This window comes from Coffea eugenioides, chromosome 8 (genome assembly GCF_003713205.1).
Source record: "Coffea eugenioides isolate CCC68of chromosome 8, Ceug_1.0, whole genome shotgun sequence".
NCBI lineage: Eukaryota > Viridiplantae > Streptophyta > Magnoliopsida > Gentianales > Rubiaceae > Coffea > Coffea eugenioides.
In genome coordinates, this window is record NC_040042.1 from 30,599,366 (window position 1) to 30,626,602 (window position 27,237).

At 33.7% G+C, this 27,237-nt stretch overlaps 1 protein-coding gene across 1 annotated transcript in view; it reads right to left on the reverse strand.

Annotated features, from left to right (window-relative positions):
* Positions 1–2,472: 2,472 nt before the first annotated feature.
* The window catches only part of LOC113780513 (copal-8-ol diphosphate hydratase, chloroplastic-like), a 29,906-nt gene continuing 5,141 nt past the window's right edge, over positions 2,473–27,237 (reverse strand). The window contains exons 3-24 of the mRNA XM_027326310.1: positions 18,489–18,765; positions 18,213–18,396; positions 17,118–17,332; positions 16,866–16,986; positions 16,638–16,750; positions 15,972–16,198; positions 15,763–15,878; positions 14,917–15,015; positions 14,562–14,813; positions 14,073–14,178; positions 13,636–13,839; positions 13,242–13,361; positions 8,876–9,095; positions 6,973–7,045; positions 6,786–6,883; positions 6,497–6,666; positions 5,070–5,179; positions 4,882–4,959; positions 3,838–4,053; positions 3,152–3,293; positions 2,827–3,072; positions 2,473–2,538 (exon numbers count right to left, since the gene is read on the reverse strand). Coding sequence (XP_027182111.1) covers positions 2,473–2,538; positions 2,827–3,072; positions 3,152–3,293; positions 3,838–4,053; positions 4,882–4,959; positions 5,070–5,179; positions 6,497–6,666; positions 6,786–6,883; positions 6,973–7,045; positions 8,876–9,095; positions 13,242–13,361; positions 13,636–13,839; positions 14,073–14,178; positions 14,562–14,813; positions 14,917–15,015; positions 15,763–15,878; positions 15,972–16,198; positions 16,638–16,750; positions 16,866–16,986; positions 17,118–17,332; positions 18,213–18,396; positions 18,489–18,765 — 3,453 coding nt within the window. The remainder of the gene's footprint in view (positions 2,539–2,826; positions 3,073–3,151; positions 3,294–3,837; positions 4,054–4,881; positions 4,960–5,069; positions 5,180–6,496; positions 6,667–6,785; positions 6,884–6,972; positions 7,046–8,875; positions 9,096–13,241; positions 13,362–13,635; positions 13,840–14,072; positions 14,179–14,561; positions 14,814–14,916; positions 15,016–15,762; positions 15,879–15,971; positions 16,199–16,637; positions 16,751–16,865; positions 16,987–17,117; positions 17,333–18,212; positions 18,397–18,488; positions 18,766–27,237) is intronic.

Consider the following 27,237-nt stretch of genomic DNA (forward strand, 5'->3'; position numbering starts at 1 on the left):
CCACAGCCAATTGTTAAAATTTGCATTCTTCTTTTAAATTGCTGTGTTAGTTAAAAAAAATTGAAAATAAAATTAACTTTCTCTCCACGTCGCAAATCTCATTTGCGGCAATCCCTACTAGAGTACAAATTTGTCTACAACACCAAATTTGTCATGATTTCTTATTTCCGTAATATTTACAAAAATTTGCTGCCTTGTGAGAGTGGTCATTACCACTGTCTTTTTTTTCTTGTGCCATCCAGTTTAGAAAATAATTCTAGGGTTTCTTCTTCTCTTCCACTAACAACTTAAAAAGTTTGCACTTATCAAATTTGGGCAATTTCTACCTTAGAGATTCTTATTAAGGAGTTTGTGTGCATTAGCATTATGGGTTAGATGTTTGGATAGTTTTAAGTAGATAAGAACTTTTCACAACTTTCTACAATTTTGTTATGATTCTCACTATGTTTTAAAGGTAATCTTCACAAGTCTCTCTCATTATATAGAATCTAATCCAAGTAGATCCTTTTATAGGTAATAAAATCATAATTTCTATTATTTATTCATGCTTCTTTTTGTTAAAAATTTAATTTTTGGTCCTGTCTAATGTAAAATATCAATTAATCCCCTAAATTAAAGAAATTCTTAATTTGGTCCTCTAAAGTGGCAAAGTATCTCAATTTGGTCCAAACAATTGGAAAAATTTCCTTTTGAACCTCTAAAGTTGCAAAAATATTGACTTCATCTTGGAGATCCTATGAATGGTGAAAACAAAAAAGAATCTCCAAAATTGCTTTATTTGGTAATTATAATTAACTGAGCAAAGACAGCATAGTGATCATGGAAAAATAGGAGAAAAAAAAAGCTTATGATAGAACAACTAAATTAAGCTTAACATCCTCCTTTTGTTGTTAAATCCTTCAATTCTTTTATTCTTTTATGTTTTTAAGTTTTGAGGTCCAAATTGAGAAGTTTTTAATTCGAGGGCCAAATTGAGATTTTGTGCTTGAAAGACCAAAATGAAACTTTTTCAATTTGAGGGACCAAATTGAAACATTTTGTTACTTTCAAGGACCAAGTTTGAGGGATTAAATAGAATTTGGGACCACTTTGTAGGACCAAAACTTAACTTAACTTAACCGCTAAATTTTCCAATGTTTGCTATCCTAGATTGATGACGGAAAATAAAAGGAAACAGTAAAGAATGAAAAGCAATCTCAACAAATAATTAGCACTCTAGCGCCCCCCCTCCCCCCACATATATCTTCTAATTACAAGATCCAATAGGTATAGCTATAAAAACACAGAAAAAACAGAATGCAATGCATAAATGGTTGAATGTTGTGGATGGGCATCTTTTCACTGCTTATTCCTTTTAGTTTCTTGGTTTTTCTTGCAAATCAGAAAATGTTTTTGGGGAGTTTGATGGGCTCATAAATTATTTTTTTCGCGTCACTAACTATTTCTTTCGGAGAATCATACTCATTGGTGAACTTGTACAAATAAAAGCATATCTTGCAGGTTGTCCAGAAAAAATCCTTGCACACTCTTGGAACCTGGCTTCCATTTGTCTGAAGAACCATCTGTAGCAGTTGTCTTCGGCCTCTTTCAATATTCTCCTCTATCCTTGTTGTAGCCTCTTCCATTGTTATGACACCATTACCTCTAGCCACATGCATGGACACAATATTTGGTTTTCTTTGTTCGAGCTCTTTCTGAGGAAATTCAAGGACACAAAATTAGATTAGCATACTTTTCTAGTGCAAACAATTCAGTGATTCTTCAAGCAAGGCTTGATTTCTATCGACTAGCAAGATATTACTTAACACGAATACGAAACAGAGAATCATCTCAAATGGTTAAGAGTACTATTATATGTCAAGATTCCATTCCCACGAGAGTGTTGTAGCACTCTCTTTACATTCTAGCCATGGTAAGAATGCCATTTGCCGGGAAAACGTAACAGAACAGCAAACCAAGTAGAGAAAAGAAGCATATACTTGACACACAACTTTTCTGCTGAATGCTTGAATAATAAAAACAAGAATAAGTAAGTCAAATAGGCCCTAAACTTTTAGCGATGTTTTCATCTGGTACCTCGACTTTTTAAAAGTGTAAAATAGGTCCTTAAACTTCTTTATTTGGTATTAAAAGGTCCTCGAGGCTAATCCAAGCAGAAGAACTTCTTGCACCACAAGGTTAGTCTAATGTCATCAGCTTGCCCTCCCAAGTTCAAAAGCTAAGCTAATCTTCCACTTTAATGGTTTTTTATAAATATCTAAACTAACAAAAATGACACAACTACTATGTTGTTAAATTTCATTCAAGTGCACGTTGTATTTTGAATCAAATGTTATGAATATTGTCCGTCTATTATGGGTTAATTAGATTACTTGAATTCTAATGACATATTTAGTGAAAAGGAATAAATATGTAGACATTATTTACATAATAAGATAGGCTAAGAAATAGTTACTCAGTCTACAAGAACCTCTATCTACCAGTATTCTTTGCACAGTGAATCCTTGATGGGCAATTAAGCATATTGTTATCAAAGACCTAACAAGCAATGTTGAAAACTAAGCATAGAGCATTTAACCTTGTCAAAGTCCCATGAACTGAATTGATGGTGGAATAGATTTTTAGAGGAAAACTTAAGTGTTTGGATTGTGAGTTCACGCACAAATATTTTTTGGAATATTCCTTTCAAATTACGTTTTTATATCACATGCATTGCGTTGCTATAATATATTTTGCTATAAAACTCCAAAAAATTGCAATCCAAGTGGAACATAGGGCACATAGAACATTCAACTGAGAATATGAATTTAAGCAGAAGAAATTTACCTGTTGTGTTTGGATATCATTAAGGAGTCGTCCAACTGTGGAGGCATGCGTCCATAAGCTTTTCATTTCTTCACTGTTTAAAATATCCTCTGATAATTTTGGTCCAAGAAAATAAGCTCCCGTAAGAACGCAGATTTTGGCCCCAATAGTTGTGCGTCCAACAGATAAATACTCATCAATGGTCGGTGCTGAGTTTTCTCTCCACCAGTCTAGCTCTGTCAACATACCCTCCAGCAATTCCTGCCACTGTATGAAATTGCAAGCAAATAATATCCAAGAAATAGGACTATACTATTAAGGATTGTAGAATATATTCGTATTTTACCATGCTAATCAAGTCTTGCTTTATGCATCGCCCTTGGTGAACAAAAGCTTTTTCAGCAAGCTCATCTACTGTGTTGTAAAGTGCCAAAAGGAAAAGCTTGACTTGCTTGGAGCAACATTGAGTGAAAGAATTCTTGTCCCATCTATATAGGAATATTCATCAAAATTGAATGGACACATAGTGTAGTCTGGTAATCAAGAAGTACAAAGTACCACAAGAGAAAGGGACAATGTCATCTTGGACCTCTAAAGTACCTGCCACAATTTGTATAAAGTTGTGATTTGTACAATTTTCACCCTAATGTCAATAGTCCATTTTGATTGCTCCAGTTTTGGTTTAAGTATATGGCACTCACTAAGATCACAACAAACATTCCATTTTTTTTTGCATTTTTTTGGATGTATTCTTTGAATTTTGTTTTACTTTCTTGAGAATGAAACTATAGCATCATGTTTTTTTTTTTTGGGCTGTCATTTGATGCATATGAGACTAATGGGTGATTTGAAAAAACCTGTTAAGGAAATAGTATGAAAATATTTTGCTTAAAAATTGCCAATCTAAATGCATGGTTTCGGCTCAAATATATCATTGAGTTAACATTTTGGAAATCAAAAGTTGTACAACTTAAAGTAACAAGCTGCAAGAAAGAAAAGAAGAAAAAGTCGATAAAGTTGGAAGGTACTAACTTTTTAACCAATTGGATAAGGTTGACTAATTCCTCTCTTGGAGCACAATTATCAAATAAATCATCTACCACTGTGACTAGGACACAGGTCTGAGCATATGAGATTCGAGCATCAGATAATTCTGGCTCAAAGGCATCAGCAGTAATCATGAAATAACTCGATTGTAGAACACGTTTTGGGATTCTTGAACTCTGCAATTCGTTCTTTTCGTACCATCTGCATATGACAATCGATTGGTTACCTAAACTTTACACAACAGAATTTAGTGAAAGGGGAGCAAAAGAGAAACTACTTTGGAGATGAATTATCAGAATTTTTCTTTACTGCGGAGGATTGAGAAGTAATCATTGTAATATGTGGCAAAAGGTTATATTGGCCTTACTTTAGAAAGGCTTGAGGGTTAACTATGTCAATGGTTCCATAACTCTATGTGCATTGTCACTTTGATTCTCAATCTTTCAACTCTATCCCCAAAAAAAAAAAAATTGATAGAGTTGAAAAAATATAAATGTTATTATTTGTCATCAAAATGTAAATGTTTGATTCACCAAAATTACACGCAAAATTGTTAAAAGAAGTTCCATAAATATTTAAATCTGGGGAGAATATCCGAAATTAACAAACTCTGTGGGAGGAAAACATAGATTAATTTATCAGAATTACGGTGGGTGACCATTTAAAGACAAATCAAGAAGTTGAAGGACTCAACAACAGGCACAACAAGATTTGGATGACTAAAATGACACTAAGCCTATACTTTATGGACCGCTGGAAAGTCATTATTAACTCAATAGTTAAATAAGAAGAATTCACTTTTATGATGTAAAAATATTTCTAGAATCCTTCTTCCAACCCCCTAAGAAAAAGGGAAAAAAAAAGACATAACCTCTTCAATAACGTGACGCTAATTTAAAAAATAAAATCGTCAATAGACAAATTCTTGAAAAACCCATAAAAAAGACAAAAGATGCAAATAATAAAAGGACATAATTACTCATTTTCCCATCAATTAGCACTATGTACAAACTTTGCAAACATGCCTACCTTTCAAGTATTTGGAGTTCAGCTTGATGGAGGGCCTGACAACTGTTAAAATCTTGTATTGCCAAGGTCAGAAGGTCTCTGTTGGCAGTGTTGAAGCACCCAGAGTAGCAGAAAATAGGTTAATGATCTCCTGCAACAATTTGGACACCGCCTACATATATATGGCAGTTAATTTTCAGAATATTTACCTGTAAGATGTTTTAAGAATGTGATGCTTGTCAATGTCATATAGCTCAATACATCTCCTGTTCAATACCCGCGCTAACGTGCCATGATAATTCTTGAGAGTAAACTCGACCTAATAAAGTTAAATATTAACATGAAGAAGATAACAATTAATTATTGTGGTGGGCAATTAAGGTGTCAATATCATCTTCAAATTGTTGTGCTAATGTGTCATTTTATTTTTTTTCGCTTTCTAGGTCATAAGGAATGGTGTGCACAGTGGTGTTATGAAATCAATTTGACAGAAACCAAAAGAACAAGCCCTTCCGGGTTCGGCTCCGTGGTTGTAGTCCCAGTTGGGGGAGAGCCACGTCCAGGGGTCGAATCCCGGCATTACCGAGGCTGGTGACGCTTGGGGCGAGCCGCTCCCAGCTCGCAGTAGGGATTAGTTGGGCCGTACGGTATTACCAGTCCATGGGCCCAGATACCCTACTGCGCAAAAAAAAAAAAAAAAAAAAAAAAAAAAAAAAAAAGAAGAAACCAAAAGAACAATTGTTTGTCATTTTTCAAACTTTTTTTTTTCTTTTTTTGTGAAACAACGGGACTAAGAGTGAACAACCTAAAAAGATGGGCAATAACCCACAAAAGTGAGACTGGAATTTGGTAAGACTAAAGACTGAAGTTCGAAATTTTGAAAGCTGAAAACTGCTGATGAACTAGTTTGCTGAACTCACAACATCATATTGTAGGATAATACTGATTTGAGAACTGAATTAAAATATTTTATATCATATATACATATGGTTTAATAATAATAGTGCTAACTTACTGTACACTAATATAACAGCACACATGAGAGAGAGCAAGAAAATGCCTATGTGTGCGAAAAATTGTGTTTGAGAAAAGAAAAATGCATATGGTTTTTATGTTTGTGTGCATGTGAGAGAACATCTTTGAAAGTATTAGTTTGTCTGTTAGAGAGAGTATATTTGTATGTACGGAATTGTGTGAAAGAAAAAGTACATGTTTATTTGTGTCATGTGTGAAACATTAACTAAGTATTACTATCTTACTTGGACCCTAAATTTTGCATGCAAGCTCTTAATGTAGCTATAGGTAAAAAATTTCTGTTATCAAATAAATTTAATGAAATAGCAATTGATGGGGTTATCAAACAAGTGACAACTAGAAAATTATATATCTTCATTCTTCTGTTTGCAGTGACCTAGTACTGAAGCAAATTAGAATACAATTCCCAATTTGGAGAATTAACCTAGGACCTTTCTTTCTGAGGGCTCAATCTTGGTTGCTTCTACCGCTAGATTAAGACAGTAAAACATTAGTAGTATGGCTTGAAGACGATAAAATAACAAAAATATAAGCTCGTTTTCACAATCGAACTATCGAACTATTGTGGGCAATTGAGTATGTTGAAGAGTAATTTCATTACCTCTTTATGTAACTTCTTGTCGATTATGGACTGATTTAGCAACTGATCCTTCAAATAAGTTGTTGTCCAAGCCTGGATTCTCTCAAGAGGTTCTTCATTTGGATACATAATCAGCTGGGAAGCTTTGTACAACTCCAGAATAGTAGTCACATTTGTGAACATCGGGCTTACTGTACTGAAAAATAATTCTTGATCTACGAAGTTCACCAGTTCATCTGTTGTGGAAATTGAGCTAAGCCAATTTTTTGTCAACAAAATTACATTTTAACTGATCAAATTTTCTCCGTACCTGCAGAAACATCGTATCCTCTTAGTCGTAGAAATCGAAATGCCATGGCACAACAACTGACATCGGAGAAAATTTCTTCATTCTTCTTCTGCCATGACCTGATTGTTCAAACTTGACAATTTGAGACAATTATACAATTAGTTGTACAATTAATTTGGCAAGTTACTTAAATTCACGTAAATCTTACTTGTATGTTTCATCCAATATTCTTTCTATTTCACGCCTGAAGTATGGTTCCAATCCCAACTTTTCAATTGTGTCTATGAGTTGGAGCCCAAACGTTAACTTCAAATGACAAATTGGGGGAACTGTGATCCCAAATAAAAAAATATGAGGAAAAAAAAAAACGGTCATACAATATTCGGGTATAAACTCGATTTACCACCAAATAAAGGTTATTCTTTTATAAATGACAAAAAAAATTGCTTTGATGTAAAGAATATGTGGCTGCAGTAGAATAATGGTTTTTTACTCAAAGAAAGTTAAAATGCACATTTAAAATTCAGGGTAAAATGCATAGGTAGATCACTGTAAAACTTTATAATCGTAGATTACCCATGTGAAAATATATTTATGTATTAGTCCCTCTTCGTATTTATGTAGATAATGGATGCAAATTCAACCAAGGCAACTCAACAGGAACAGTGGGAGCACGAAGTAAATGGAGAATATCGAATAAATTCCATTTCCTTAAAGGTGGATTCAAAATCAAGATGAAGTCATTGTTGATGCCCCAATAGCAGTGGATATTTGTGGCTCATATGGTAACTATGACAGTTGGATAGTTCATTAAGAAGGGAAAAACATAGAGTGAGGGACAGGAACTCTGCCTGCGTAGCTATTCTAAAATAGGTTGGGCTAATTTCCCAGAAAGACGAATCTAATTTGGATGAGTTTGTACATTCACATGATGAGTTAAATATAATTTAAATGTGCTATAAAGTGTCCCAAAAGATTCGCTAGAAAAATCCTTGTATTATTTTAAGCACATTGTAAATCATTAAAAATATTTTATCTCTAACATTTAACTTAGGAAAGCAGCCCCCACTTTTCAATGACAATAGCACCTAAAATAGGGATTTATGTTCTTGCCCCTTGGATAGTTGTTAGTAGAGATGACAATGGACAAGGTAAAATTCGAAATCTGCAGATACTCGACCCAATGGTTTATTCATTAAAGTTTGGCATTCGTGAGGGGTCACTGATGGAGAATCTAATAAGATTTGGTAAGAGAATCCTAAAAATTTGAAACTTGAAATCTAACATACATACATTCATATGCGTGTATATCTATATATATACACACACACACACACAAATCACATGCATTTTACACTTCATAAAATGCTGAATTCCTCTCTTATAGGTTGTATGACTCTACTAAAATTTTAAATTTAATATAATGTGTTGATTTAATATTATGTATGTATTAATTTTAGTTTGATAATAGTTAATTACCTTTTTTCTGAATTATTCAAATTAGCGGGCAGAGATACCCGATGGATAATTTGAACCCGAGAGTGAAAGGGTTTGGTAATGGAAGTTAAAATCGATAGGGTTTTACCGGATAGGGTTTGGTAAAAAATTTAGCTATATGGGTTAGAATTTGGTGAGAGGAATTTTTGAAAATATCCAACCCGCTACCATTCTAGGGATAAAGCATTAATTATTTGATTTATTCATGACATGATATAAGATTGTAGTACTATATCGCTAAATCCCATGTTTGGAATATGGGAGTACCAATTCCAGATAAGTGAATTAGACAATAAAATTGGGACAAAATAAATCCTTAGAGGAGACATGACTATTTATCAGGAACGACAACTAAATGGGATGAAAGTGCTAGATGGCATGTCGCTTCTCCCATTAAAGTCATTTAGTAATTCCCACGATTTTTTCACAGTACATGACTAATATGATGTGTGATTATTTTCAAAATTTTCGAGGAATAATCCACTAAGAACAAAGTGTGAAACAATTGTCTCTAATTAAATGATAGATCCAAGATTAGCAATCTCAAGATAATTAATTCCAAGACTACTCATCCTCTTTCATCCAATATGAAACCAAATAAGTGAACTTCTCACCTCCTCGCCACCTTCGCAGAGAAAGCAGAGAGGCTAGCCTGGAAGAAATGGAATCTTCAACCAGTTGACAATCCTTTGAGTCTAAGCTCCATGATCCAACTTCTTGTTTCTTAAGACCCCCGGACGGCAGCATGGCCGCCCATGTTGTGTCATAAGCAGATATTGATAATTCAACTTTGTTCAGTAACCCTTGTATAGTTCTAATTGATCTTTCTGTATCCTGCAGAGACCAATGATTCTTTTGAGCACAATTTTTTTCCTTTACTGGAAGAGTCTGTACAAGTGGATGGTTCTTTTAAGTTGTTTTCTAAATCAAGATTTTCGTTACCGATGACAAACTGAAGCTGCATGTTACTGATGCTCGACCGAGATCAACATCTGCGAAAAGAAAAGAGGGCAGAATTGCTTACCTAGGCAATCTTTGAATGATTGTGAAGTGGAACAAGGAATATTGCGATCAAATGACCGAGTGATCTGCATGAAGGTTTTGATCAAATGGTACTACTTACACAATGGAGACTTGGGGAACTTGATATTGTGATCTGGATAGGGCATCATCATTTTGTTTCTGCAAGCCATCACCATTTCTTGATGAAGAGATGAAAAGTGAAAGGTTAGAATCTCATAGCAGAAATTGGTAGGATAATGTGAAAAACTGAAAAGGTAATTTTAGTGGTTAAATTTCACTACATTTTTGTTTTATTTTGCTGTTGACACATACGGCCCAATTCCACCAAACTTTATCCTAGCAGGAATTTTTTATTCAGGTGGTAGAAGTGTGTGTACTTTCCCTAAAGTTTCTGATAATTGCAGGTAGTTACATTCAAGTTTTTAAAATTAGACCTATCTCCCTTGCTCTCACGGTATAAATAACAATGTAGACCAAAATGCTAGGTTCTCCTCAAAAATCCTAAAATAGCATTGTGGTTATAATTAGAAACACCAAAAAAGAAAAGAAAAGAAAAGAATGGTTCTCCATATCTATTTCATCAGTTCATTCTTACTACGACTGCTGCAAAACCCATTACCCTGCTAAATCAATTAAGCAAGCACTCAACTCAATCCTAATATTTTCAAGCAACTCTAGCAGTTCTAGCAATTTTAGTATTCTACCAAACCCATTCAGCAAGTACTCAACTAAATTTCGAAATTTCCAAGCAACTCTAGCAATTCCAGTGATTTCACCTATCCAAAATCCTTTTGTTACCTAAATTCTGCTACAAATTATTAAATCAAGTAAAACCGCTAGGGATTAAGGTAGTGCCATAAGTCTAGAAATCTATAGCAGTATGTCAAATCTGTATAAGGTAGTGCCATAAGTCTAGAAACTGGCTTAGGGGTCCAAAGTTGAAACAAAAATAAGTTATGGATGCGAATGTGAATTTGGCTTGTTGGTGAATGGTTAGTGATATGGACGTTCGTAGAATGTAAGTTAATGAAAGGGTCAAAGTGGGATGAAGATGAAAGTTTAGCATGCAATTTATCTAATATTGAAATCCAAGGTTCAAAGTGAGAATTAATTTGAATTAAGGGAGTGCAAAATGGAAGTCCTATTAGCTTGGCGCCGATTAAGAGTTAACTATTATTCTCAATTGGGAACAGAACAGATGTATTTTACATGATGCTTGATTACCTTCAAAATTTTAGCTGTAAGACAATCTTCACACCATTCACCAAGAAGCAGTATACATTATTTATTCGAAGGCCAAGAAAGGAAAAAAGATATAGTCTAAGGAGTTGCTAGATCTTTTTTGCCAGCTTTAAAAATCTGTTCAGTTGGCATGTGAACTTTTACTCCAGAAAGAAGCCATAGAATAGCGAGAACGATTTGGCGTCAGGAATTGCTGAGCATCCACTTGCATGGAACTCCGGGATGTTAAACGACAAGGGACCAAATTTTTGTATATACTTCTTTCGTCCCATGTATTTGCATCTACATGCTTTTGGATTTGTGTGTCCCAAAACTATCATTCATCGAAATTAACAAAACAACTTGTCCACTTTGTAAGTGTTGCTTTCCTGCTCCAATAAAATAATATATTCATGTAATTGATGTGGGTTGAGAACATAAGTTTTAGGGTTAATACCACTTTGTCCCCTCAAACTTTGGACGGTTACCCACTTTAGTCTCTAAACTTCAAAATGAGATACTTAAGTCCCTAAATTTATAAATACCTCTCACTTAAGGAAAATTGTTAACAAATCTTGAATGCCGTTGGTGGTCGAAGTGTCCCATTTTATAAGGATTTAGGGATTTAAGTATCCCATTTTATAAGTTTAGGGACTTAAGTGGGAAGTATTTATAAGTTTAGAAACTTAAGTGTCCCATTTTGAAGTTTAGGGACTGAAGTGGGTAATCGTCCAAAGTTTGGAGGGACAAAATGGAATTAACCCTAAGTTTTATTTGTCAAAGAATAAGAGGCATTCAATCTAATATGCAAATTCGGGTGTAGTAATTTGATAAATGAAATGATATTCAATATATTGCTGAGCATATTTATATGTCAAAACGTTGCAATATTAAATTAAACGATTGTACTTTTGCAAAGAAATAAATAATTTGGTATGTATCCTCATTAATAGAATGAAAAAGAAAAAAAATTTAAAAACAATGTGCGCTACAAAAATTTGCAAATTGACTTATTAGGTCAACAAAATAGGAGTTTAGACAAATATATAGCAGGACTTGGCTCATTTGTACTGGATTTTTCCTCAATTCAAGTATGCATGACACTTATTTTCAATTATTAATAAAGATTACAATTAGTCAAATTTAAAATGACCATATATATTCCTTCCTAATAAATGAAAACATATGTTATGTATCTAAATGTGCATTTTAGAAAATGAAGAAAAAATGCATTCCAAAGGAGCCAATCCCAGATATAGCAATTGAGCTATGAGAAACTTCGTATGCCTATCTTAAAATATTGCCTATGAAACTTTTCACAGGTAGAAACCTTTAATTGCAATGCCAAATTTCCTCGTTAAAGAATTTGTTTCATCACACATTCACACCAGGTCAGAAGAGGGTACAGGATTTTGGCAACGAACAGGATACATTTAACGACGATTGTTGCTGCTATCATCTAGAACAGTTTTTGTCAGAAAAAGTCCAATTATTATCTATGAACCAAGAAATTTGTGGCCTATTCATTATTCAAGCGACAAATACCAAATTTTGTCGTCAATTACCTTTGCTGGCGCGGATTTGCCAGCGATCTTGGCTACCATATTATATCGTCGGCGATTGTGTTTTACTATGATTTTATGATAAATTCGTGTATGATTGCCAATTTCCAAGTAGATGTCTGTTTGTAACACTTTCAATAGAAAAAATTCCACTGTGTAGTGTAATGTGAAAATGTACATTTTTTGGGCCAAGTGTTTTATTATTAGAAGGATCTCTTTGAAAATTTTCATATTTATAAGGGTGAAAAATTTGTTTTGCTATATTTCCAAGGGGCGTTGGCCCCTCTACGTCTTCTTCCATATATTTGTAGAAGCAAACGCTTTTGAAGCCAAGTCAAATAATTGGAGTCAAACCATTTCTTTCTATCAACCTCTTCTAAATTTTCTATCCCACCTCTGCTTAGTCCCTATTACATTGCTAAGTGCCATTAAATAAACCTAAGTCATCATAATCCTAAACCTTTCAAATGTGGCTACGTCAACAGAAAAAAGAAATTATTGTAACGAAAAGCAATAATAACAGAAAACAAAAGTGGTGAAGAAGAACCCTAAAAAGCCTCCAAAATCATGGTAAAACAATTCTTAAAAAGAGCTGCATGAATACCCAATAAAAATTTTTAGGAACATATTACAACCAAATTTAGGGGCGTACTGTGTCAAAATGTCGGAGTTTGTGGAGTGCAAATTTGAAGCGAACAATAAGTTAGGGGTGTAGGTGAAACTTGATCAGCTAACTAACAGGTTGTGATGTGTATGTAAAATCCATCAACTTTCTCAATGCAGTTAAACAAAGAGTTAAAGTGGGGCAAATATGAAAGCTTAGAGTACTGTAATGTGTCTAAAATTAAAATTCAAAGCATAAAATGAGAATCAGTTATAGGGTATGGGGTACAAGGTGGAATTAGTCCAATTAATGTTAGTATCCAACTAATTTGGCTTGCTCAGTCATAAGGACTTATTTTCCATTTTCGCTTTATTTCAAAGATATTAATTTAGTTTACTACCTGAATTTTCCACAAAAGACTTCAATTTGAGAAATCATACATGAACATTACAAAAGTCGTTCAAATAGCACTTTAGATATGTGGCTGCTCCTAGTTTCCTTGGAACAATGGGCCATGTAGTAGAATGCTTTTGCAACTGTCAGAAATGTTTGCTTGACCATTTGGCATACGTTCTCAGGGGGGCTTTGAAGCACCAATCGAACAATTTCTTGCATGTCAGCTTCAATCTCTGTGGATCTGATACAACCGTGTGAACCGCCATTCATCTCTGGGAACACCATATGAATTTCCTAATGATCATAGCCCAATTGGTTCGGATTTATGACGAAAAAAGGAGAAGAAGCTACTTTCACAAATTTATATAGAATATGTAAATGCATCAGAAACTATATGTAATAGGGCGCTGGAATTCGAATAAATTGGTTGGAAATTATAATTCAAGGAAAATAAAATTCGTAAGTAGGGGCATGTCTACCCAGGAGCAACATTTTGTTAGTTATAGGTTGGAAATAAATGTCATAGCTAAAAGATTGTAAATTTCATAGCACATTTTGACTGCCATACCTTTTGATTTTTCTGATGTTGGCGAAGCTGATTACAAACTTTATCCGTGAGGTGTGACAAATGCTTGTAGTCGTCATTGTACAGCATCTCCTTTGAACACATTATCCTTCCAGTGGACAGGTTCAGAATCTGCACTATCAATGTTGCCTCATTTGGGTATTCACCCATTTTCATATTCAATGCTGTTGTCAACCACGCCTCCCACTATCAAGTTTCAAAAGTAAATTCAAAATACTACAACTAACAGAATATACATTTTTATAACTAAGGACAGAATTTCTTGATGCAGTTTTAGTTTACTAAGAAATTAAAATTGGATTTACACCCAGATTTGGTTCAGTTACGTTTCTGTAGAAAACAATTCCAGTTCAAGTTTTGATGGGAAGCAAACAGGAGAGAAGAAAGGAAGCTGTCAAGAAAATTTGCTTCAAGCTCACCGCATCATTCAATTGCTGAGTTAGATCCCTCTCCAGCCCTTGAAATGTCTGAACTGAGAGATGGTGAATGAACTTTTGAATGTTTCGAAGTAGTCTCTCTCCCATCCTATCGGTTAGAAAATGACATTATACGACTAAATCGTAATCATCTCGTTTCTTACATTTCATTCCTTTCTTGCTTTAAAAAAAAAGTATAAATCATAGCCAGCAACCTATTATTTGACATTTTAATTAGGTTTTATTTCTTGTAATGCAGATGTCTATTTGCGTGAAACTTATTTTCTCAACATTAGTTTTACTAGAAATAAGAATAATTTGTCGATCATATGATTCGTTTCTTTTCCATAAAGGGATCTTTTTCTTTTTTGACCTTTTGTTGTGACAATGTTTGCTTTATTTATTTTTCCCCCCTAAACACAAATCAGACTGATGAATTATCCTGACAACTGAAATAAACTCAAATGCTAAAAGGCATAGACTTATACTTACCTGTCTATCTTGTCAAGAGAGCTAAAAGAATTGCCTTTGAAAGCTGCAATGAATCGATTCCTCTGTTCTGTTGATGTAGCGACTTCATCAAAATATATTGTCAGAGACTGAGCAATTACCGTAGATTTAGCCCATGCCAGTCTCTCTATTGACCTTTCTGGCTCATATAAGCTTGCAGCAGCTAGAAAATAGGCATCCAAAAGGTTCTCTATACTGATCCCGAATTCGGGAAGGTTGCTTTCTGCCCACCACCTTTATCAATTATAAAGTGTCAATTAAGACCATATAGTAAATGGATACTAATCACAGAGTGTACTTAAAGAAGAAGGTGTACGAACGTTTTGTGAATACATACTGCTGCATGTTGATCCACTCAAGTTGATGCTGAGCCTGACACTCGTTGTAATCTAGTTTGGCAAGCTCCAGATAAATATTGTTGCTAATTTCGGCCACCCTAGGAAAATAAGCTGTTATCAGATTTGCCAAGTGAAATCTTAATGTAACATGAAGATTTACATTGACCAACTAAAATGACGAGATTTACAGATCTTGATTTAAAAAAAGCTGGTTAATTGCTGATCATTAATAATCCAAAATTGCTTCAAAATCCAGGCCAACTTAGCAGATGTACACTACTTACCGTGATGCGTGCATTCCCCCTACACCCCCCCCCCCCCGGCCCTCGCCCCAAAAAAAAATCCAAAATCAAGAAAAAGTGGAGGTAAATTTCTAAACAACCATTTGGAGTCTGTTTGGAAGGCCTGTTTTAGACACAATTTTTCTTCGATTTCGTCTACAATAACATCTAAAAACACCATAAAATTTTTAAAATACATAACCGAGAACATCCAAAAGTACACACCATTGGATACTAATTGAACTTTGCAAACGAAACATTTCAATAATTAACGATGGCCATGTAAGAGCATTTTGGATAAACATTGATGCAAATTAAATTTTTTGACACAAAGCATACAAAAAAAAACTTGTTAATGCAGCACTTCGATTTTCTCTTTGGATGGATAACTGAATTCTGTATCAAGGTTTATACCACCATAAAAACTATAAATTTCCTGCTTTCGAATTTATCTATTTATTTGTTTCTTGTGAACTTCTCTAAACATAGATACTTCTGAACTTTTGTTTGTTTTTCAAATTCATTAGCCAGCCGAGCTAGACTTAGATCAAATATTGAAATCACCTGTATAATGTTTTGCCAACCCAAACATCATCAGCACCACTATAATGCTCTACATAGAACCTGGCTTCAACCCGAGGTAAGTTAGCATACCATGGTATTCCAATTCCATAAGTTATCTGCACAATAGAGTAGCGTTTTATTTAATATCTAAAAATAATTAACATTAAAACTATAATGAATTCAAATTTGTTATTTCCTTCAAATTGCACCTCGCCAGGAATGTCCTTGGAAATAACCCACTTATCTACAAATTTGTTATTTGCTACCCTTTCCTTCAAAAAGTTGTAGGAGAATCTTTTGGCTTCGTCAAGTATATTCTCACTAGGAAATTGAACTTGAGAAGCCTTATAGAGATTTAGGATCGTCGTTGGAGATTCATTAAGCTCACCGCCAAGGCAAACGAACTTGCCTTGTTTCCTGAAGTGCTTAAAAACATCTATAGAAGCATACAAAGAAAGAAATGTTGAAAATGAGTTGACAAAAAAAAAAATCTCAACCCATTTAACTTCAAGAATGTCAAATTTGTTTCTGTTCTTGGACCATAGACATTCCAATACAGTTCTAGGATCGTCGAGTGTGAATAATTAAAACTATTTGCATTGTTGTTAAATACCAAAAAGTTAAAAAAGAAAACCTTGTATAATATTAGCAGTAAGAAGTTTTATGACTTAAAGGAGGTCAGGATGTGCAACTTAGTTTGTAACTCATATGAACATCTTGAATGACAGATGGATTTATGTAAAGAATACGAAATTCTATATATCCCAAGAGAAAAGAAACTGTTCAAAAGAAACACACTAGCTATATGATAACAGAAATATGCCGAAAAAAGAAAAAGAAAAAGAGAACTTTCAATCTAGCTAATAACAACCTACCAGGGTTGACATTGTAGCCCAATAACCTTAGAAGCCTGAAACCCATAGAGGTGTCATCCAAATCATAAACTCTTGCATTTCTTCCACTAAATACTCCATTTTCAGTCCAATATCTGAATTAAAAAAAAAACCATTTTGCAAGTAGACAAGTATACGTAACTCTTGAGTAGAGCCTAGCAATTTTAAATTCTTTTGCTCATAATCTAATAAGCCATTATGTTTTCTCACCTGTATACATAGTCCAGACAGTCCTTAATCTCCAGCTTGAAGAAACGAGAAATTCCAAGGCGTTGCAAGCGATCAACGGCCCAAAGTCGTGAGAACACATCAATCGGATAGACGGTAGGTGCTGAAGAGTGAGATGACTAAATTTAGCAAATACGGGAAATTCTAGTCTAGCCATTCAATTGCAGTTTCATAGTTTGCTTGCTTATCACCACTGGATAAGAAGAGGTGAATATAGTAGGAGTAGTAAATTACCTCCACCATTGAATTTTGTGATAATAACGTTGAGATACTTCAAACAGTTGTTATCTTTGGTCTGCATAAGTGCAAAGGCAGTTGAAGATGGAGAAGTCAAGAATGATCCTTCTTCTGTTTGTAGCTTCAACAGCTTTTCCCAATTTAGGTCTTCTAATCCTTCCAAATTGTAAAGTATTGGAGTTGGTATTTCATGCATTAGGTCCTTTGGAATCCTATGATCCAATTAATAAGGGTAAACATACAGTATAACTAGTGAAAATTAATGATCACCACTTTATCACAAAATATCTTCTAATCTTACCTCCTTCCATACTCATATTATGCCTGTATAATACACGTTTGTACATGCCATTCAAAAAAAACTTTCGTATTTCATACATCTAAAAAATACTTGTAATTTTCAATTAACCATATAAAACACGTAATAAATTTTTAAGGCATTATACTTCACGAATTATACTTCAATTTTTCAAAAAATTTTAAAATTTGAATAAGAATAATGACATACTTCTTGAGTTATATAGAAAATAAGAGCAATATATATATCAAGAAAATGGTAGATGGATACATATTTGAATAACAAGGTGATAAATTTTAATTAAATGTAATGTCTCATACATAAAAATAAGTTTAAGATTAGGATATATGTAGCATAGTCTTAGAAATCTATAGTATATTTATCCATACTTTTAGTTTTGTAATTTTCAAATATATTTGTATTATTCATGTATGAATTTATATGTGTAATTTTGCTGAACACGTATTTTTATGTCGAACTTTTCATCGTACTTTTGAGAAAAAAATTCATATAACATGCTTACGTATAATATCTCATATTTTACCCATCTTATATTTTACTAACTATGATTAAAATTGTTACCTTGTTACAACTATTGGTACATTTTTTAAAACTTATTAATGCATTGTAAAAATTGTTTTTGTTTTTAACAAAAACAATTTGTTAATTAGGGTGGGAGAGTTGGTTGGATTGGATGATAAGTTGGCAAGAATTATAAGTAGGAGGTCTTGAATTCAAATCCTTCCACTTATAAAAAAAAAAAAAAAAAAAAAAGAAGGAAGATGGGCTAATACCTTGCAAATTTTAAAGATCTCAAACGAAAGATCTCTCTTAGAAATGGAGCATCATGGGGAATCTCAATGCCCAAACTACGAGCTCTTTCAACAAGAGGAGGAAATACAACTTCAAATCCACAAGTCATGCTATCTAAATCTTCCTTTCCCAGTTTGGATAAGTTCTCCTTGAAAAATCTCGTTCCTGATCAATAGACAATATGTAATTTCGTAGTTAATGCATACTCAGGTCTTGATCTTGAATAAAACCTTGGTTAGCTAATCATCGGTTGTTACCCTTTTCACTCTTGTCTGGATGATTATTCCATGATCTCAATGCAATTACACAAGCTAGAGTATTCAATAGTCGATCACACACAGAAAATAGTGCATCACCCCAAGAACCATCAGAGAGTTGATTTTGTGCAATCCACTCAAGGGAGGATGGAAATTGAGGAGTGCCACTTCCATCAATATTTTCAATAAGAGAAACCCATGCTGTGTCATAAGGTGAGATACTTATTCTTCCATCTTCAACGGTGCTTAGGATCCTTCTAATATAAGCAATCGCCTTCTGCAAAAGCAAAACCAACAAAAATTATGTCCAGATTCACTAATTTTAAGAAACGACTGATAAAAAGATTGAAAAAATCAACATAAATTTACCTTTAGAGCTTCACTTGCTACATGATCGGTCTCTCTTACTAGTGAGGTATGGCTACAGTCTGCAATGAACAATCAATCAAGAGACATTACTACTTCCATGCATATATGGGAAACTCCTCTGAAATATGCTCTGTATCAGATTGACGGGTATTTTACATACGTGCAAGCTAAAAAATACCGAATTACACCCGTTCACTGCAAGTATACAGATCAACTAGTAGTTTAGGGTATATATCGGGTCGATCCCACAGAGAAGAATGAACAATTACCGATGTTTTCAAACTCCTTTATTATTTAGACTACCACAAATATAAAATTTAAGAAAATAACACCAGAAAGCTCCTAGAGATATGGAATTCCTTACTACTCTTGCAAATGAGATTATCGGTTAAGTGAATGCTATTATCTTGATTAGTTATGGCGTAATTGCCTAATGTATGTGAAACCTACTTTCGTAGTGAATCAACTATACTTGTAATTAAATCATACCTACTCTCGTGGTTATGAAATTAACTACAAGTTCATTTCTTCTATGAAATTACATGAAACAAGTCACTTAAGCCGCATAGGTGCACCTCTACTTTCGTGAGTGTACTCCCTAGGCTTATCACTTCTTTGAACTAGTGTTAAATTCCAATTTTCATTGCAAACTTAACACCTTAAGATTATCATAATTAATGGCCAGTTAATCATGATTAGATAACCAAAAGTGATAAATAGCTTGCTCAAAATAATATGACCAAATAACCAAATAAACATCATTAACAAAATATAGCAAGTTCAACCATAACTCTAGGCATAAACTTTAACTAAACATATTAAACACAAAATCCAGAACTTATATATTAGCTAAACTTGGAATCAAATACAAAAGATAAAGAGTTGGAAAGGAAAAATAACCCTTGTCACATGAGCTCTTTCCTTGCCTTCTTCATCTCCTTCTTCATCTTTGCCTAGCTAATAAACAAGAAGGATGAACTACTACTCTATACTAAACTAATCTAACAATAAGAGAATGGAAAAGCTACATTTTTGCAGACTCCAAGCTTCTCCCGTATGCTCTGCATGTCCTGGTTGCTCCCTATATAAACTGCTCCAAAAGCTCCTTTTCCATTGGTCCAAATTTGCTGCATTTGATTTCCAAATCTGAAATTGTTAAGATAGTCAATAGCCTTTGTTTTTGACTTGAAAATATGCCAACTTCTTGCCCTTTTGTCTTCTAAAGCATGTGCACCGAATTCTCTTGCAGATTGTAGCTGGAAAGTAGTCAGAACACAAGAGAATTGACTGAGCAAAATTGCAGAATTGCGGCCGGAAAACGCGCCTACACAAAACGCGGTTACAAGTCACGTTTTGTGTACTCGCGTATTCACTTTGTCCTTACTTCAGCTGCGATTTTCTCTATCATAAAGGCTGAACTGGATTTTTTGTAAAACACCAAAGTTGTAGCCCTTTGAGTTAGCTTTCCAATGCTTCAAGAATCATCCAAATCTGAGCTTTTTAGCCTGAGATATGATCGAAATACTAAACACTGGTCAGAGCTCTGTTTTCCACTTTGGACAGCTGAGTTGAATTTCGGTATTTCAACTTTTGGACTATGAAAACGGCTAAACTGGACTTTGATGTCTTCATACCAAATGTAGATATATCTCTTAGCTTCAAAATGGTACCAAGATCACCTTGATCCGATCTGTGTAGCTCCAGATATAGTCAAAATACCAAAACGTGTCAGAGTTGTCAAAACCTGACTTTTCTTGATTCAAATTGCATTTTTCCTTTTTACACTTCATATTTTATTTTCACCACTTTAATCCATCTTCAATCATCCAAATATCTTCTCAATGCACTTCATTTGATGATTGAATCATTAAACCTACAAAATATGAAGTTTTTCCCATAAAAATCCAACAAATGCAATATTTAGCCAATTTAACATAAAATGTAGATTTTTACCAAAACCTTAGTTATTTTAGTTATAAAACTAAATAATCAAACCAAAATTAACTAATAAAACACACTAAAAATACGTAAAATAAACCCTTGTCAAATACCCCCACACTTGAACCATTGCTTGTCCTCAAGCAATAAAAATACAAACCAACAATGATCCAAAATTTGAAAATAAATATATGTAGCATTTCAACTTCATTTTCTCAAAACAAAGTAAATAACCATTATGCAATTATTCAATTAAGTTCAAGTACTCATAATATCAAGTAAAGGAGAGCCAATTATACCATCATTATAACAAATTCAAATCGATTTTTCATCCTTACCTGATTTCACAAGCAAGCAACTCATATGGTCAATAATAATGCTTCCTAAACTCATGATCATCTTTTAATTCTGTTTAAAAAGATATTTATTAATATTACATATCTAAATATTACTTAATACGTGAGAATGCCTTTTTGGACGCGAGATCGACATTTTTAATAAGATCACCGGTTACTCAAACCACTTCACTACTCAAGTTGCTTTGGCCATACTCTTTTAATTCAAGTACCGTTTTACGCGAAAAGTCGACCTTTGTAGATGAGACCCGGTTACTAAGTACAAAGAATCATTGGAGTAGAATAGATCTTTCTTTTTTTTTTTTTATTTTTTCTTTTTTTTATTTTTTTTTTCTTTTACAGCAAGATAATAATAAATTCCTCAAAAGAATAATCATGAGAAGAGTATTGCACTTATGACCATTATTTATCACTACTTATAAAAATCCAATAAAAGAGAAGAAATTTCATCAAATATTGCCAAAAAAAAAATATAGTATAATTTCTCCACTTTAAAATATACTTTCCTACAAATGCAAAAATTATAATCACATAATAGTCATTCCAATTAAAATGAGAAAAGAAGTTTCCAAATCACATATATTTATCTCAAATGTAGGAGGAATTTGAACTACTAATGGTATGGAACTTGGTACCCCTTGGATAAAATCGAAAAAATATGAAACTTTTTGGGGCAAGTTTGCAATTTTGGACAAGATTTTAGAAAAATTTTGAATTTTAACACAAGTCCAATATTTGCAACTAATAATTCAATCACATACAATGTATATAATCTCAATCTCCCCCCACACTTAACATACACATTGTCCTCAATGTGTAAGAAGGAAAATCAAGATAAAAAAAATAAAATAAAATAATACTCCCCTATTGTTGTGATTGAATATGAAGCTTCAAGGTATGTTGTTCGCTTGTCTTCATCGCTTCATGAGTTCCATTTGTAACCATTAGTGATATAACCTAAAAATGGAAAATGAGAAACAAAATGATAACAAAGGCTTAATAAACATATAACGGCGATCCTAAATTCCTAAGCCTTTGTGGTGGTGATGTACCTATAGAAAATACACAATAAGCAACTGAAGGTACAAGAAAATATATGAGGAAAAGAAGAAAAAGAGAATCAAGGAAGCTGCATTTTTTTTTTTTTTTTTTTTTTTAAAAAAAAAAAGTGCTCAGAAAACGTGACTCATCAAAACGCGCCACTAAGCCGCGTTTTGTGAAGTCGCGTTTCTTCACAAATCTTGCAGCACTGAAAACGCGACTAAGTGGGAAAACGCGACTTTAAGTCGCGTATTTAAAGTCGCGTTTTTAATTTTTGATCAGGCTGTAAAACGCGACTTTGTAGAAAACGCGACTTCCTGTCGCGTTTTGAAGGCGCGTTTTCTTCATTATAGGCACAGAATTGAAAACGCGATTCAATGAAAACGCGATTCAGAGGCGCGTTTTCTTGAGAAACGCGTTTTCTGCTGCGAATTTTAGCAGAAATTCAACTTTTGCAAAATTACAAAAGGTACCCTAATTACTCAAAATGCTTCATAGATCATTTGTTTGCTAAAATATTCAATGCATGCACATGTAAAATGATCAAAACATGCATTTTAACCCCTTGTAACGAATCAAAAACAACAATTACTCAAATCGAGGGGTTGAGTTCCTTGATCAAACTTCGCCTTTTTCACCTCATTTGGTCACTTTTGCTTTTATTTCCAATACCTATAAATGAAAAATAACGAAATAACTCAAACACATACTTTAAACATAAAATCACACCAAAATAACATAAATAACCAAAACATTGGGTTGCCTCCCAATAAGCGCTTTTATTTATAGTCGTTGGCTCGACTATTGAACCTCATTTTTCAAGGAGGCTTAGTTAACGAATAATCCACCATTTTTTTGTCGTGGTGGATCATTACATGGTGACTTTATAGCAAAAGTCACATGATCTAATGATGTGAGAAATGGAATTGACTTACCTATCCCAAGTGTTTCATAAATATTACCTTGAATATGCACCACTTGAGAACTTACCAATGGAAATGTCATGAGAGTATCTTGGGCAGCAATACCCTTAGAACCTATACTTTCAATGCACTCCTCAAGAGGGGTGAAAAATGAGTCATTAATACTCACCTCTTGAGGCTCAAAGTTAGTTCCAAAGATATTATCATGTGAAATGGACATTTGCTCATTGAAACACAATTGAGATTCATCATTTTCATCAAAATGCAATCCATTTTCACATACAACATTCCCACCATTCATGCTAGGATCATTTTGCAAATTATTAGAGGAAATAACTTCACACAATACACTCAATTGCTCATTTATTCTGCCAAAGTGAGAAGTTAATTCATCTATTCTTTTTTCAATCCTATCAAAACGGTCGGAAGTCACATTAGCTAATTTTTCTATAGCTAACTCCCAAGATGGTTTTGATTCATATTGGACACATTCAGGTTGGTAATTATAAAAATATGAAGAATCACTATAAGTACCATGATTATCCCAACCATAAGCATTAGCACTATATCGATCAAAACAAGGATTGTAATGCTCTAATTCATCATAATAATCCACATTTTGTGCTTGCATACATGTATTAGTAGCATGATAACCTCCACACAAGTCACAAATCACATGATAAGAATTAAAAGTATTAAAATTCCTCCCTTGCTCAATTTCATGCATAATTGTGTCCATTTGAACTTGTAACATCATAACATCAAATTTTGCCTTTAAGCACCTTAAACCATCTTCAAAAGACATACCTTCAGTAATTTCTTGGTTACCTCTGTTGAAGGAGTTTTGCACTTGGTAACCATCCATTGCCAATCTTTCATTTCTCAAGCTTTGTCCTCCCAATTTGACCTACCCTCCTCATTACTAAAATTACTTTTAACAATCTCAAAAGTAAGATCAGTTAAGAAGGATAGATTCCAAGACACAAACTAAAACAGAAAAAAAAAATAATAATAATAATAAAAATTGACTCAAAAAAAATGACATAAAACACACAAGATACAACAAAAACAACAAAAATAAGAAAAATTGTCTAAATTAATAAAGTTGCTCTTCACACCGATATTGCCAAATCTTCCCCGGCAACGGCGCCAAAAACTTGACGGGTATTTTACATACGTGCAAGCTAAAAAATACCGAATTACACCCGTTCACTGCAAGTATACAGATCAACTAGTAGTTTAGGGTATATATCGGGTCGATCCCACAGAGAAGAATGAACAATTACCGATGTTTTCAAACTCCTTTATTATTTAGACTACCACAAATATAAAATTTAAGAAAATAACACCAGAAAGCTCCTAGAGATATGGAATTCCTTACTACTCTTGCAAATGAGATTATCGGTTAAGTGAATGCTATTATCTTGATTAGTTATGGCGTAATTTCCTAATGTATGTGAAACCTACTTTCGTAGTGAATCAACTATACTTGTAATTAAATCATACCTACTCTCGTGGTTATGAAATTAACTACAAGTTCATTTCTTCTATGAAATTACATGAAACAAGTCACTTAAGCCGCATAGGTGCACCTCTACTTTCGTGAGTGTACTCTCTAGGCTTATCACTTCTTTGAACTAGTGTTAAATTCCAATTTTCATTGCAAACTTAACACCTTAAGATTATCATAATTAATGGCCAGTTAATCATGATTAGATAACCAAAAGTGATAAATAGCTTGCTCAAAATAATATGACCAAATAACCAAATAAACATCATTAACAAAATATAGCAAGTTCAACCATAACTCTAGGCATAAACTTTAACTAAACATATTAAACACAAAATCCAGAACTTATATATTAGCTAAACTTGGAATCAAATACAAAAGATAAAGAGTTGGAAAGGAAAAATAACCCTTGTCACATAAGCTCTTTCCTTGCCTTCTTCATCTCCTTCTTCATCTTTGCCTAGCTAATAACAAGAAGGATGAACTACTACTCTATATAAACTAATCTAACAATAAGAGAATGGAAAAGCTACATTTTTGCAGACTCCAAGTTCTCCCGTATGCTCTGCTGTCCTGGTTGCTCCCTATAATAAACTGTAAACTGCTCCAAAAGCTCCTTTTTCCATTGTCCAAATTTGCTTGCATTTGATTTCCAAATCTGAAATTGTTAAGATAGTCAATAGCCTTTGTTTTTTGACTTGAAAATATGCCAACTTTCTTGCCTTTCTGTTCTAAAGCATGTGCAACCGAATTCTCTTGCAGATTGTAGCTGGAAAGTGTCAGAACCCAAGAGAATTGACTGAGCAAAATTGCAGAATTGCGGCCGGAAAACGCGCCTACACAAAACGGGTTACAGTCACGTTTTGTGTACTCCCGCGATTCACTTTGTCCTTTACTGTTCAGCTGCGATTTTCTCTATCATAAAGGCTGAACTGGATTTCTTTGTAAAACACCCAAAGTTGTAGCCCTTTGAGTTAGCTTTCCAATGCTTCAAGAATCATCCAAAATCTGAGCTTTTTAGCCTGCAGATATGATCGAAATACAAACACTGGTCAAGCTCTGTTTTCCACTTTGACACTGAGTTGAATTTCGGTATTTCAACTTTTGGACTATGAAAACGGCTGAACTGGACTTTGATGTCTTCATACCAAATGTAGATATATCTCTTAGCTTCAAAATGGTACCAAGATCACCTTGATCTGATCTGTGTAGCTCCAGATATAGTCAAAATACAAAAACGTGTCAGAGTTGTCAAAACCTGACTTTTCTTGATTCAAATTGCATTTTTCCTTTTTACACTTCATATTTTATTTTCACCACTTTAATCCATCTTCATCATCCAAAATCCTCAATATGATTATTTTAATGTTATAAAACTAATATTAAATCAAACCAAAATTAACTAATAAAACACACTAAAAATACGTAAAATAAACCCTTGTCAATGTTTTTGAGAGATGTATGATGAAGTGTTGTACTTTTGAAGACAAGCACATTTTGGAATATATGAAACATCTTGTAATTGGAGCGAACAATTGTAGAATTTGACTAAAACAATGTATGGTACTTTATTCTAGTGTATTGTGGAACTATATTTTGTTATAATATTCGATTTTAGGATATTTGAGCATGATAATTATTGTACCATGAAAAATTTGATTTCTGGTCTTTATATTGGTGACTTTTTTGCGACGCAAGTTTTTGTCGCATGACATTGTGGACATTTTGTAGCGCATTTTTTGTGCCGCAAGTAGAGTGATGCAAATGCATGCGACATGTTGAAAAATTGTGTCGTTTTCTTTTGTAACGGCTACTTTTGTGACACAATTTAATTCCGTCGCATTTGTGCCGCAAAAAGGTTTTCGCGGCGGTTTTTGGACTTTTTGCAGCATATTTCTGGCGTCGTGAAAAGTCAGTTTTCTTGTAGTGAGTGTCACGTTAGAACCAGCAGGGTTCGTGCATTGCACCTTCTCCAAAAGAGCTTGAAAATATATCATGTGTATGGGTCCCACAATCTTATCACCACTCTATCCTACCATCAATGGAGCAACACGTCAGGCTGCATAGCTAATCAACCAGGGCATTCTTGGAATATAACCCATTACCTTTTGAAATCTGAGCATTGTTGAAAAAATGTGGGATTTCCAAAGCACAACAAATTGATCACGACAGAGGGAGTATTTTATTTATTTTTTTAAAAAATAAAATAATTATTTTTTTATTTTTTTGAACTCGAGCTAGAACTTTAAATTATTAGTTCGTCAAACTCGAGTTCAATAAAATTAACTCAAGGCTCGATTTAATTAGATCAAAACTCGACTCGTTTACAGTCCTATTCCAACCAATGTCCTTCCTCGACCTCCTAATGCCATGATGCCATCTTTTGGCTTTATCATCAAGCAAGCACTTGCTGTTGATACGCTACAAGGGGTTGGGACTGATTAGATTATTACCAAGATGAAGATTTGTTCTTCGAAAAAATAAAATAATCACAATTCTGAGGACCTAAAGTCAGCTTCATTGGTTGGAGCGGAAAGCTGCTGCAATTGAAATCTCAACCGCATTGAATAATTAAAAAAAAAAAGAAGATATGGGCTATGGAGCTAGGACTA